This window comes from Hyperolius riggenbachi, chromosome 10, assembly GCF_040937935.1.
Source record: "Hyperolius riggenbachi isolate aHypRig1 chromosome 10, aHypRig1.pri, whole genome shotgun sequence".
NCBI lineage: Eukaryota > Metazoa > Chordata > Amphibia > Anura > Hyperoliidae > Hyperolius > Hyperolius riggenbachi.
The window spans coordinates 29199963-29214232 of NC_090655.1; the positions used below are offsets into that span (position 1 = coordinate 29199963).

General features: G+C 46.0%; 1 protein-coding gene across 1 annotated transcript in view; it reads left to right on the forward strand.

Annotated features, from left to right (window-relative positions):
* The window catches only part of LOC137535246 (alpha-2-macroglobulin-like), a 151568-nt gene that overhangs the window by 104739 nt on the left and 32559 nt on the right, over window positions 1–14270 (forward strand). Inside the window, exons 19-21 of the mRNA XM_068257060.1 lie at window positions 10603–10828; window positions 12159–12285; window positions 12755–12876. Coding sequence (XP_068113161.1) covers window positions 10603–10828; window positions 12159–12285; window positions 12755–12876 — 475 coding nt within the window. The remainder of the gene's footprint in view (window positions 1–10602; window positions 10829–12158; window positions 12286–12754; window positions 12877–14270) is intronic.

Below are 14270 nucleotides of genomic sequence, written 5' to 3' on the forward strand. Positions count from 1 at the left end.
GCACCAGATGCTCTCACCACTTCCTATTTTCTACATGCCACGTGATTACACTGGACGTGCAGGGAGAGCAGGCAGAGAGCGCACGGCTGATGAAGAACATGCACGATCACAGAGAAAACTTCAGGGGCAGGTGGGAGAGAGTGTATCATTTAAGCTGCACGCTGCGCTCTGCAAATGGGAGATGGGGGCCCATGGTGAATGAGTGAGGGGGATGGGGGTGACGTTGGTCTTTGCAAGGGGAGAGGGGAGCTGGCAGTCCTGACTCCTAAAAGCTGCAGCAACAACTTTTAAAACTCCCACAGCAGCTGTGCCTGTGCAAAGATGCAAACATCCTTAACAGCCAGGGACTCGAGGGTGAGTGCTGAACTGACTGTAGATCAGTCACAAGCAGGGCTCTCAGTGTAACTTTCTGTCTGATCCCCCTCCCTCCCCCGCAATGATGCTTTCCCTTTGCAACAAGCTAAGTGCACGGGGAGGAGAACTTACAGGGCACACGCTGCAGGGAACTGGAGGATTAGATGCCAGGTATTTGCTGCAGCTCCTGACTGTCCTATCAACTTTTATTGCTCTTTTATCCTGACTCCTCAACCCTTCCTACTCTAACAGACCCTTTCCTCACCTTCAGCAGGCTGCAGCCAGTCACCTCTCTGCCAAATGCCACTCCCCTCACTTTTAGCAGCTTGCTGTAATTTATCATCCACTCTCCCATCCCCTATTGTCACCTCTCTCTGATCTCCTGCTATCATCACCCTCCCCTGCTGGTAGCTCTCTGCCACCCTTTCCTTGCCTGCTGTCTCTTCTTTGCTACCCTCCTCTCCCCTCTCTGCCTCCCCCTGTCCCCTCTATACCAGCCTCTCCTTGCCTGCTGACCCCCTATGCCACCCTCCCCTCCTGTCCCCTCTCTGCCACCCTCCCCTCCTGTCACCTGTATACTGCCCTCCCCTTCTGACCCCTCTCTGCTACCTTTTTGCCATCCTCCCCTCCCATCACCTCTCTGCCATCACCCTCTCCCCTGCTGACCCCTCTCTGACACCCTACCCACCTCTCACCTCTATACCACCCTTCCTTTGCCTGTTGTCTCCTCTCTGCCACCCTCCCTTCCTCTCACTTCTATGCCACCCTCTCCTCCACTGCTGACCCCCTCTGCCACCCTCCCCTCCTGTCACCTCTATACCACCCTCCCCTCCTGTCTCCTATCTGCCACCCTCCCCACCTGCCACCTCATATACCCCTGGCTACATAAACTGGGCACATATACCCCTGGCTACATATACTGGGCACATATACCCCTGGCTACATATACTGGGCACATATACCCCTGGCTACATATACTGAGCACATATACCTCTGGCTACATATACTGGGGACATATACCCCTGCCTACATATACTGGGCACATATACCCCTGGCTACCTGTTCTGTGGACATCTCTACCCCTGGCTGCCTGTTCTGGGGACATCTATACCGCTGGCCACCTATTCTAGGGACACCTATAGACCTGGGGCTACCTATTTTTGGGGAACCACTGCTGTCAGATTGAGTATTTTTGGGGGGAACTGCTGCCAGGTGAGAGGCGTCTACCATATTAAGGGGGCATTCTGCCTATTTATGTGAAATGCTGTCCATTTATGTGCCTCATGACTGCTGAATTTGTCTTGTTGGGGGCCTCATGATTTGTTGGGGGCCTCAAGATCGCTGAATTTGTCTTGTTGGGGGCCTCATGATTGGTGAATTTGTCTTGTTGGGGGCCTCATGATTGCTGAATTTGTCTTGTTGGGGGCCTCATGATTGCTGAATTTGGCTTGTTGGGGGCCTCATGATTGCTGAATTTGTCTTGTTGGGGGCCTCATGATTGCTCATGATTGCTGAATTTTTTGTCTTGGAACATGGAAGGTACATACTGAGGGAGGGTGGGTGAGTGTAAGCCTGCTAACTTCCTGTACATTTGGCTTCACCCATAAGAGGTGGAAGGTGTGGGTGTGATTAGGCAGGACATGGGTTTGGTTATGTGGTTGGGCGTGGTTAATTTAACCACTCCCATAGGCGCCAGAAAAAATCTTGCACCCAGGTGCCAGGCACCCCAGGCTCACCCCTGGGGCCAAGAGGCTTAGCCCTCGGCAGGCTCATTGGTCTTTATTCTTCTCAAAATTCAGATTCATTATAACGTATACACCGGGTAGCAAGAATGTTAAGGCAGATGCTCTATCTAGGTGTTTTGAGCCTGAGACAGCCCAGTCCTTGACCCCTGAGACCATTCTACCTCAGAAGGTGGTATTGGCAGCTACCGAGACCTGGGAGGACTGGGTAGCTACGTTGGCTCCTTATCAACAGGATATTCCAGAAAGGAAACCTGTGGGAGTTATGTTTGTGCCACTTCCCTTCTGCCGGCAACTCTTACAATTATTCCATACCCATAAGAATGCTGGGCATCCAGGGGCTACCCGAACTCAGGATCTTTTAGCTAGATGTGTATGGTGGCCTTCACTGGCATCTGATTGTAAGGAGTTTGTGAGGGAATGTTCAGTTTGTGCCAGAAGCAAACCCTCCCGCCAGGCTCCAGTGGGCACATTACAACCCCTACCAGTGCCAAATGAGCCTTGGACACATTTGTCAATGGACTTTGTTGGAGAACTCCCTAGGTCTGAGGGCAAAATGGGCATTTGGGTGGTAGTGGAGGGATTCAGTAAGATGGCTCATTTCGTTCCCCTTAAAGGACTCCCCTCGGCTCAGGAGTTAGCTGATCTCTTCATTCAACACATCTTTCGGCTGCATGGCATTCCGGAAAATGTGGTGTCAGACAGGGGAGTCCAGTTTGTGTCGAAATTTTGGAGAGCCTTTTGCCATCAGTTGGGTATGAATCTGTCTTTTTCATCAGGCTACCACCCACAGACCAATGGCCAGACCGAAAGAATTAATCAGTCCCTTGAACAATTCCTCAGGTGTTATGTGACAGAGGCACAATCAGATTGGGTAAAGTTTCTGCCATTCGCAGAGTTCGCACATAATAACCTGAGAAGTTCATCTTCAGGATTTTCCCCTTTCCAGGTGGTGTTGGGAAAATCTCCCAAGTTTTCTCCTTTACCAGTGGTATCTTCCCCTTTCCCGGCTCTAGAAGATTGGCAAAGGACGCTAAAGGAGATTTGGGGTTCAGTTAAGAGAAATTTGGGGAGAGCATTCCAGTCTCAGAAAAAACAGGCGGACAAGAGGCGGTCTGTTGAGTAGAAGTTTTCTCCAGGGGACATGGTGTGGATTTCTACTCGGCATTTAGCCTTGAAACAACCATCACCCAAGTTAGGACCCAGATTTATAGGCCCATATCCTGTCTCAAAAAAGATTAATGATGTCACTTATGCAATTGATCTCCCAGCCAGCATGAGAGGCGTGAGATCATTCCATGTGTCGCTATTAACCACTTGCCGACCGCACGCTTATACCGTGCGTCGGCAAAGTGGCAGCTGCAGGACCAGCGACGCAGTACTGCGTCGCCAGCTGCAGGCTGATTAATCAGGAAGCAGCCGCTCGCGCGAGCGGCTGCTTCCTGTCAAATCACGGCGGGGGGCTCCGTGAATAGCCTGCGGGCCGCCGATGGCGGCTCGCAGGCTAAATGTAAACACAAGCGGAAATAATCCGCTTTGTTTACATTTGTACGGCGCTGCTGCGCAGCAGCGCCGTAAGGCAGATCGGCGATCCCCGGCCAATCAGCGGCCGGGGATCGCCGCCATGTGACAGGGGACGTCCTGTCACTGGCTGCACAGGACGGATAGCGTCCTGTGCAGCCTCGATCTCCGGGGGGGCAGCAGGTAGGAGAGGGAGGGGGGAATTTCGCCGCGGAGGGGGGCTTTGAGGTGCCCCCCCCCGCCAGCCACACGCAGGCAGAAGAGATCAGACCCCCCCTGCACATCATCCCCATAGTGGGGAAAAAAGGGGGGCAATCTGATCTCTCTGCCTGCACCCTGATCTGTGCTGGGGGCTGTAGAGCCCACCCAGCACAGATCACTAAAAACAGCCCTGGTCCTTAAGGGGGGGTAAAGGGTGGGTCATCAAGTGGTTAAAGCCTGCTGTGCATGTGGATTCCCCCCCCCCCCACCCTGTGATGATTGATGATCAACCGGAGTATGAGATTGAGAAGATTCTGGACTCTCGATTAGTGCAGAATTCGGTACAGTACCTGGTTCATTGGAAGGGATATGGGCTGGAGGAGAGAACTTGGGTGCCGAGTGGTCGCATGCATGCTGATGAATTAAGGAAAGAATTCCATGAGTTGCACCCGGAAAAACCGGGTAAGAAGTGTCCAGAGACTGAGTCCACTCCTCAGGGGGGGGGGGGGGGGGGTACTGTAAGGAATAGTGGAGATACCGCCGCTGAGTCAAGCGGCATGGCGGCTATCTCCGCGTGTCAACCAGCAGCCTCTGCCGCACGGGTATGTGCTCAAGGTCCTTCCATTGCTCACAGGTTAAGGGCCATGCGCGCGCGAGCAGAGCGACAGGACCTTTATGCAGCTAAGAGGGGAGTCAGCTGATCATGCGGTCAGCTGACTCCAGCTAGCATCCGGATTGGCTGAGTGGCTGGGGCGGCGCTAGGGAGCATACTGACTATATATAGAGCAGGTCTGTCAGTAGCTCCACGTCTGCTGTTGCGAATGCTATAGTGTGTTAGCGCTCAGACCCTAGTCAGATCCCAAAGTGTGCTAGAACCGGCTGGAGCCGGGGATCCACACTTAGTCAGATTCTGATTGATAGCTTTAAAGTACTATTACATTGTTTATCTGTTATGACCTTTTGTTTGCTCTGACTATTCTTCCGTTTGTCGATTCTGTACCTCAGCCTATCTGATTCACGTTGCCAACCCTGCTTGTCTTTGACGTTGAATCAGCCTTCCGTTCTGTACTGCATCTGTCCGCTCGTTGCCAAACTCTGTCTGTCTGACCTCGCTACCCGCATCAGTGGGCCCTGACACTGGTGAGGGAAACTAGTGGCTTACACCTACCTCTTAGGTGTAGGATACTGATACTTAGTTGTTATACCTGCTTGCAGGTACACTTAGGCTGCAGTACGGTCTGTATCACTTGCTCTTAGGCAGCAGTACTGCATGTGTCACTTAGTCCGCAGCACCAACTGTATTAACTACACCTAGGCTGCAAAACAGTCGGTACCATCAGGGGGATCCTTGGTCAAGCATCATTAGGATCACTTCTCCTTATACTGTGCACCAAACACTATCTGGTTGCAGTACAGTCTGTATCACTTGCTCCACAGGTGGTCAGCTGTACAGCATTACTGTGTTCCTTCTCTTTGTTGTAGTATTCATATGTCTATTGGCTGTAGCACGGACTGTCTTATCCACTCATAAGGTGAGCACCGGCTACAGTACAGTCTGAGTCGCCCGCTCCTCAGGTGAACTCTCTCATCCGTCTTACTGTTATAAGAAACACTATCACCCTTCATTAGGTGTCCAGAGGTTAGTCATACTTGTATTATTGGTGATTCTGCAGATCATCCATAATCAGGTATACATCTGTATTGTTGATGATTCTGCAGATCATCAATAATCAAATTCTCTCTGTGTGCTGACACCAATTGTTACACTGCGTCAGAAATGACCTAATCAGAATTTATAAACAATAATATTATGATTTAAGTATTCAAAACATGATAAATCATTGACGCACGGAAGCTTTAGCCAATCAGAACCTGGGATTCAGGGAAATTCCAGATTAGGCAGCCATATTGCATCCAATCACTATAAAAGTAGGAGATGAAAGCTCATAATTTGCACAAGCCTACCAATCTCCTGAGAAGACATATGAGGCAGAAGCTGCTTTCCCACAAGTGGTTCTAGATGCTGAAGAGATGACAGAGAAGGGGTAATATGCTTAATATTCTGGTGATTTACTTTATTAATTGTTCAGCATTAAGTTCTGTTAAGATGTTAGCAAGAAGTTTTTTTTAGAAGCTATTTTTTATGCTATTTCTTTAAGAAGATTACTACAAGATTTACACAGCTACTAGATACACAGCTATTGATAGAGATGAGACTACTTTTCATCTTATTCTACATAACACAACTGTTATATTCTTTTTTGAATGTACTTAGAAGATTGATGATCGCTTGGCTCTAAAGCCTTGATGAGATGGAATACTGTTAGAAGGAAACACTACTTAGAACTGTTCATATTTTGGATATAAGCTTTATGATAAACAAATACTATTTTTTATATAAAATCATATACCGAGTGCTCTGATTCATTTCAAGGTATACCGCCAATCTATAATTACTGTTATAGAGGGTTCAGACCCCGCTATGCTGGATTTATATGATAGCAATGTTTTAAGGGCTGGTCCTTTACTGAGTTAGCAATCATGAAAAAGGCAAGAACCGCTCAGGTTTTTGACAGACATAGGGTTAACATCCTGTGTTTGCAAATTAGCAGCTCTGCAGTAATAGAGGAGATTCCTGAGCTGATACAAATGAAAATATCAAATTACAGTGGTGATGATTGGTCACAGATGAGGGGGAATTAGACAGGCTAAACTCTCTACATACATACAGGGTGAATTCCTCTGTTTTACTTCTGCCCTGTGCAAGAAATCAGGTCAACTTTCAGCCGGCTTCACACTTCAGATTTGTAGTTCGGTGGTCACACTGCACCGGTAACAACAGGCCTTCAGGGATTACTGCATTAGTAAGTAGTAATCCCCTTCTCTCATCTGGCCAGACAGGAAGTGATGCTTACTTCCTGTTCGGCAATCGATGAAGTGCGCAGAAGCATATTTCTAACATACGCTTCCGTGCATGCGCGACGCAAATAACTGTGGCAGGGTTTTAAAACGCATGCGTGTTACCATAGATTTACATGACTTCCAGCCTGATGCAAATCGACGCAGCAGGAGCCGCGCAGTAATGTAGGTATTAAAGTGCATTAGATGGGGCACTTCCGGCGCAGCATACTGCAACATTGGGAGTTTAACCTCTAAACGACCGCCTCACGCCAATTGGCGTGAAGTCCTGGGGACCGGGATTCCTGGGGGTGGAGATTGCAGGGGGCTAATGCGCGTGCATCCCCGCTTGAGTGACAGAGTTCCGCTCCGTCATCAGTCTGCCAGCGATGATCCCCATCTATACATTACATTGTACAGCACTGCGATCTACAGCAGCGCTGTACTGGGGACAGCCGTGACACTCGGCTTTCCCCCTGGGTGACTGATGTCTTTGAGAGCCGATCACTGTGGCTGGCGGAAAGAGGAGAGTATTAAAAAAAAAATTAGCTAAATTTATTAAAACCTCCAAAATAAATACAAAAAAAATAATAAACATTATAGCAGTGATCAGAGCCCACCAACAGAAATGTCTGTTGGTGGGAAGAAATGTGTATGTGTGTGTGTGTGTGTGTGGGGGGGCTTTCTATGGCTCTGCAGCAAGCTCTTAAATCTGCAGAGCACTGAAGTGTAAAAAATAGCCTGGTCATTGGGGGGTGTAAGCCTACGGTCCTTAAGAGGTTAAACTCTCCCATATATAAACATTAAAGAAAATCTGTAACAAAAAAACTCCCCTAGGGGGTACTCACCTCAGGTGGGGGAAGCTCCCGGATCCTATCGAGGCTTTCCCCGTCCTCGTTGGTCCCACGGCAGAGGCGAAAATCCTCCCGGTGCAGCGGGGATGTAAATATTTACCTTTTGGCTCCAGCGCAGGCGCAGTATCCGCTCTTTCCACGGAGATAGGCGGAAATAGCCGATCTCCGTCAGGCCGCTCTACTGTGCCTGCGCAGTAGAGCGGACCCGACAGAGATCGGCTGTTTTCGCCTATCTCCGTCAGAAGAGCCGCAACAGCGCCCCCACTGGAGCCCGAAAAGGTAAATATTGAACAGGCTGTCGGGATTGTCGCCTGTGCGTTCCGGGAGCTGCAGCGAGACTGCCGTGGGAGTACCCCCAGGAGAGTTTTTTTTCAGTAAAGGTTTTCTTTAAGCTGCGGTGGGGTGCAGTAAATTTACACTTTCAGTTATGATTGGCCAATCACTGACCAGTGGCTGACTGATTGGCACCTCTATGTAATATGAGGGTTTACCTACACAATCTGCTTTAAGTTTTCAATATCTGTTCATATGAGGATATTACATAGAAGTGGTAAAATTGGTCAGTAATTGGCCAACCATAATTAAAAGTGAGTACCAGGCTTTAACCTTCCTGGAGGTAACCCGCGCACGTAGTTCGGGGTAAGCCGCGCAGGAGGATTTCTCAGGCCCTGCTGGGCCGATTTGCATAATTTGTTTTTTGCTACACGCAGCTAGCACTTTGCTAGCTGTGTGTGCACTCTGATTGCTGCCGCGCAGCGCCGATTCACCGCTACCCGCCGCGACGCCGCCCAGACCCCATGCGCTGCCTGGCCAATCAGTGCCAGGCAGCGCTGAGGGGTGGATTGGGACTCCCTTTGACGTCACAACGTCGATGACGTCATCCCGCCCGTCGCCATGGCGACGGGGGAAGCCCTAATGGAAATCCCGTTCAGAACGGGACCTCCGGACGGGCTTTATCGCCGGAGGCGATCGAAGAGGGTCCCCTGCACAGCGGCTGTCATGTAGCGAGCCCTAGGCTCGATACATGATTTAAAAAAATAAAAAAAACTGCTGCGCTGCCCCCTGAGGGTTAAAGGGAATCTGAAGTGAAAATAAACGTATGAAATAATGAATTGTATGTGTAGTACAACTTAGAAATAGAACATTAGTAGCTAAAGATATGAGTCTCATACAGGAAGAGTTAAGAAACTTAATTTGTTATCTATGCAAAAAAGAGCTTCTCTAAACTCTCAGTCTCAAGGTGGCCACACACCATACAATGTTTTAAATATCTGTTCAATTTAAGAATTGCAATCAATTTTTCTGACTGATTGTAACATTTAAAAAATCTGGCCAATGAACCACACACGTATGTTCAATTTTTCCCCAATTATGATAAAAATGATTGGAAACTCAGACAAAATTGCTAGGGTGTGTATATTAATAAATTGACAATCTAACACACACCATACAACCTTCAGAAAGAAAAATATCTGGCATTCCGGATAGATAAAAAACGAAGAAAACGGGAAATCCGATCTGATTTTTCAGGCGAATGAAAAAAAAGCTTTCGATTTTTTTCGGGAGATCCGATCCTTTTTATTGAATTTCCATAAAATTGGATCATTTTATTGTATCGTGTGTGGCCACCTTTAGACCCAACTTAGATCTAAGACAATCTTGTTTTCTGAAGCACTTGTACATCAATGAAACAGTGAAAGACAACTTCAAATAAGGTTTTACTGCTGGGAAGTTCAAAGGTAGTGGTGCTCATAATGGGTCAATTACGATTACGCAAATATAATTTTTTGCAATTACGCATTGCATAATTGTGATTATGTTACATACAGCTTACAGTTTATAAATTGTAATTATGCCTGTAATTCTGCAATTATGTGTAATTCATGTACAACGCATACAAATATTAGCATCTATTCGCCAGTGTACTGCACATGTGCGGCTATTAGTTAAACATTTAATGCGGAAAATGTGTTCCCACGTGAAAAAATAATTTGCATTCATCAGCCAGTATACTGCACATGTGCAGCTATTATTAAATACAAAAAGTCTGTCTGTGTGCCTAAAAACGTTTGCGTCCGAAATTATGCGCAAATTACACTAACATGCACAGTTATGTTTAGTGATTGCTTTTACATGCAAATTTCACAAATTTTGCATTACAATGCGTTATTACAAAATACAATGCATAATTATGCATGGGCATAATTTCTGCCCACCACTATTTAACTACCTAAAGACCACGTCATGCCAAAGGGCGCGACCGCGGCGGCAGCCCCAGGACCCACTAACGCCAATTGGCGTCAAGTCCTGGGGCTGGCTTTTGCAGGAGGTCGCGCACGCTGCTGCACACACATCTCCGCTTGGTAGGCGGAGCTTGGCTCCGCCTTCTGTCTATTTGTTGTATTTGTTATCTGTACTACACATGCAATAAAAAAAAATGATATCATGAATTGTATTAGTGTCACTTAAAGTACAGAATTACAGAGTATAACTGTGGAAGCTCTGAAAGGCAGCTCATTAACAGTTTACCCTGAAAGGCACTATTTAAATTTCACAATGCTACTCATATATTTCTGGACGTAGCAAGCTTTGGTTTAGGTTAATGCCATTTATTAGCTAAAAGCCCTCCACCAGATTGAAACATGCAAGCTATTAAAATGTTAACTCAGACATACTGTACAGTGGGATGCAAACGTTTGGGCAACATTGTTAATCGGCATGATTTTCCATGACTGAAAAAAATCAGGCTCTTGTAAAGCTTTTGAACAGATATATGGATATATACAGTATATTACAAAAAAAAATTAGTAATGGGGGCAGAGATTATTCAGGGGGCAGGACTTAATCCAGTTAAACGCCCCCCTGGACCAACGGCACCAATAGCACTCAAGGCAATGGCCTGGAATGCCTATGCTTGAAAACGCCCCTGCGGGAAAACAAGACGTTTTATAGGGAGCCTGGCTTTTCAGGGCCTTACGGCATAATCTATTGAGTTTTTTGACACAATCTTCTCTCTTTCATGCTTTGAGTAGAGACTCTGGCAGTGTTGAGCTCCATCATACAGCCCCAGACACTATCACGGATTGGAATGCAGGAGCTGTGTGCTTGGGAAGCAGTGGATTTGGCCTTTCTCCTGCGACTTCTCTTCGAGTCTTCCAGCCATTCTTTGTGGATCTCACCCTCCCGTACTCCGTAGTGAGAGGAGAAACATTCACCCTGAAAGCTTCTGTATTTAACTACCTGAAACAGTGTATCAAGGTTAGTGATGCTGCTGATGTCATGATAATATAAATATTAAAACTGCTTATTTAAAAAAATATTCATGTAAAAATTATTACCTCAATGTTTTCCCATTGTAAAATCTTTCCTCTCCTTGAATTACTTTCTGAAATGTATCACAGGCGGCAACATCTTTAGTACTGGCAGGTGCAGCCATGGGGAATGTTCGTTTACTGAGATTTCTAAAACCAGTAGAAAAGATATCTGGTCTCCCAGAATGCTCAAGGAAGGGGGGATTCCACTTAATAAACTGCCTAGACCAAGCCTCAGTAGAGAGGCAGGGCTGAATACCAATATACAACAATTTATAGCTACTGGAAGTATTTTTGATGCTGATCTAGTGCCCAATAAACGTTATCTGCCCTGCCTGCACATGCTAAGTTTAATAGGGTTTAGTGAATATACTTCTATGAATCTATTTTATGATGTTTAAGCCTTTATGGTGTTGGTGTTTTCATTATCTTTACCACAGTTTCCACTCAATCCAGCAGGTGGTGCTCAAAACAAATATCTCAATTTCACTTGCAAAAGAACAAAAAGAACCTCATACATTTTAAGTACTAATTCTAACAAATACACCCCCCCCCCCACACACACACACACACTCACACACACACACACAGGGCTGCCATCAGAAATTTTGGGGCCCCTCACACATCATCAGGCCTGGGCTCCCCCTTCCAGGGCCAACCTATTGGTTGCTGTGCCCACCCACTTGCCACCCCACCCCCGTGTCTGTGCGTGAAGTGCGCTATGGCGAAAAATGTGCATGGCTCCGAAACTGAAGAAAGCGGCATGCACAGCGTGATGCGCCAAAATGTGGGAGTGACAATGGCATGTTGTGGGTGGAGCCAAATACTAGCAAAATACAGGTAGTCCCGGTTAACAAATCAAGTATAGGTGGTGCCCCAGTATAGGTAGCCAGGTATAGGTAGTGCCCCAGTATAGGTAGCCTGTATCCAGATATAGGTGGTTCCCCAGTATAGAAAGTCAGCTGTAGTGGGCACACTCATCTGCTCCCCATGTTCAAGCGCGATGTCACTCTTCTCTCAGTGCTGGAACGTGGTGTGCTGGTTAGTGAGCCACAGACCCACAGCCAGCACATGCGGCCCTTCCAGCGCTTTTGGGGGTGTCAGTTGTCCCTCCCTGATGGCTGCCCTGCACACACCACCACTACCAAAACCACCACCACCGAAGTGAACAAAGAAACAAAAAAGATCAATGTACAGTAACAATGCACAGTAACACTAGACATCTCTGACTATTTAGTATGGCATCATCATATTTTAACACGTCTTTTCTTTGACAGATAAAAATCACTCTGGGGCCCACTGAGGAGCTTGAACAGACGCCTTGTGCTGACTGTGTCTATAGTCTTTGCCTATGTGCTGATGAGAGTAAAACCTTCAGATGGAACTTGAAGGCCATGAAACTCGGTGAGAAGTGATTCCGAACCCTAAAACTCAGTAAAAATTAGAGAAGACTTGAATCTCACCAACTTTGAGATTCACAGCTTATTTTAGAACTGAAAGTCTAGATTTCTCCTTCTGTAACTAAAGCTTGGCAAATTTAACTATGCTTTAGATATTGTTTTTTTCTGTATTGGCTGGATGGTGTAATAAACATCCCAAGGCTGACCACACTATGTACACTGAGAGCAGGACAGCAGCTTTAGTCCTGCAACCAATCTTTTGTTTATTCCCCAAGCACAGTCGGAGGGTTAGGACCTAGATGTCTCCTTCACATGCTGCTTCATTTAATTGGACTTTCAAGCTGCATACATTTGCGTAAGATGTGTCTCAACTCAGAATTTTTTTGCATCTCATTGACCATCTCTGTTTAGCATTAGTAAGTTGGGAGGGAGGTGTCCCAAATCTTATTTGTTGCACATAACTTTCTTTGTAGGAGAGGTGAATATCACGGTACGGACTGAGGCTGTGAACACGAAAGAGCTCTGCCACAATGAGATACCAGTTGTCCCAAAACAAGGAGCTACTGATACCATCGTGAAACCCGTACTTGTACAGGTCAGTGTCTGGAAATAAAACTGGTGCAGTAATGGAGGGGGGGAAACAGAAAGATGGAGGCTGCATAGTAGTTATACATTAAGAAGAAATGATAGAAGTTGCGCTCCTAAAAAAAGTAATAACAAATTTAAGTCCATAAAAAATAAAATCTAAATTGAAAAACTGAAAAAAATATCCACAATATTTTATTAAAAAAAAAAAGAACCTCATAACGCACTATGGTATGGGTCAATGCAATTGTCAACAACAACCAAAAAAGTAAATAGAATATAAATTCTGCTGCTTTCTTCCAAGAACGCCTGCTCCCGCCTTTATTCAGTCACGGATGACCAGCAATAGTACTTTTCAAACAACACCAGGGCAACCTGCGGGATAAATGCTGATGTGCTGAATACTGCTATTATGGTACACAGTTTTTTTCCCGCCACCACACCGCACTTGTGGTTTTTGAAACATCTCAATGTGTCCTGTCTTCACAAGTAATGCCAGACTACCCCACACACAGGAGGTTTGCCAGATGACTGTAGAGAAAGCAAACTCTCATCTATGGCAGATTCCCCTAGAAGTGCCTACTGTCTAACCCTAAAAACCCCCGGGTGGTGCCTAACTCTAAGATCTCCCTGGTGGTGCCTAACCCTAAAACTCCCTTCCTGATGCCTAACCCTAAAACCCGCTTTCTCTGCTGCAAGTAATGTTAATACAAAAAACAATACATTTCTAAGATAAAAAATTTCAAAATGATAATTTACAAAATTATAATTCTGAAAACAAATTTGAAAAATCATACAAAACCGATAATTTATAAAATAATATTTGTCGATACTAATTTCAAACTAATATTTTTCAAAACACAAATTCAACTAAAAACGAAACATTTTGGTTGAACGGGCTATTTATCGGGTGCCCATATTTCTTCTTTGGTACCTAATAGCCGATATTTATAGTTCATTAGCCCCAGGCACCCATATTCCTGATTGCACTTTAACTTGTCACAGCCCCAATTACTGAATGTTTTATTTCAGATAATTGAAAACATAAAGGAATAGTTGAAAACTAAAAGCATTCAAACATCATTATGGCATACGTCTCATAAACATGTCTCAAGGCGTACTTATAATAATAATAATAATCTGAACATTTGTATAGCACTTTTCTCCTGTCGGACTCAAAGCGCTTAAGAGCTGCAGCCACTGGGACGCGCTCAAGAGGCCACCCTGCAGTGTTAGGAAGTCTTGCCTTGAACTCCTTACTGAATAGGTACTTGACCTAGCAAGGATTCGAACCCTGGTCTCCCATGTCGAATGCAGAGCCCTTAACCATTACTCTATACTTCAAATGGCATTACCCGCAACAAAGGATATTTGGCTAGCAACATCTATCATAAAGGGGAGCAT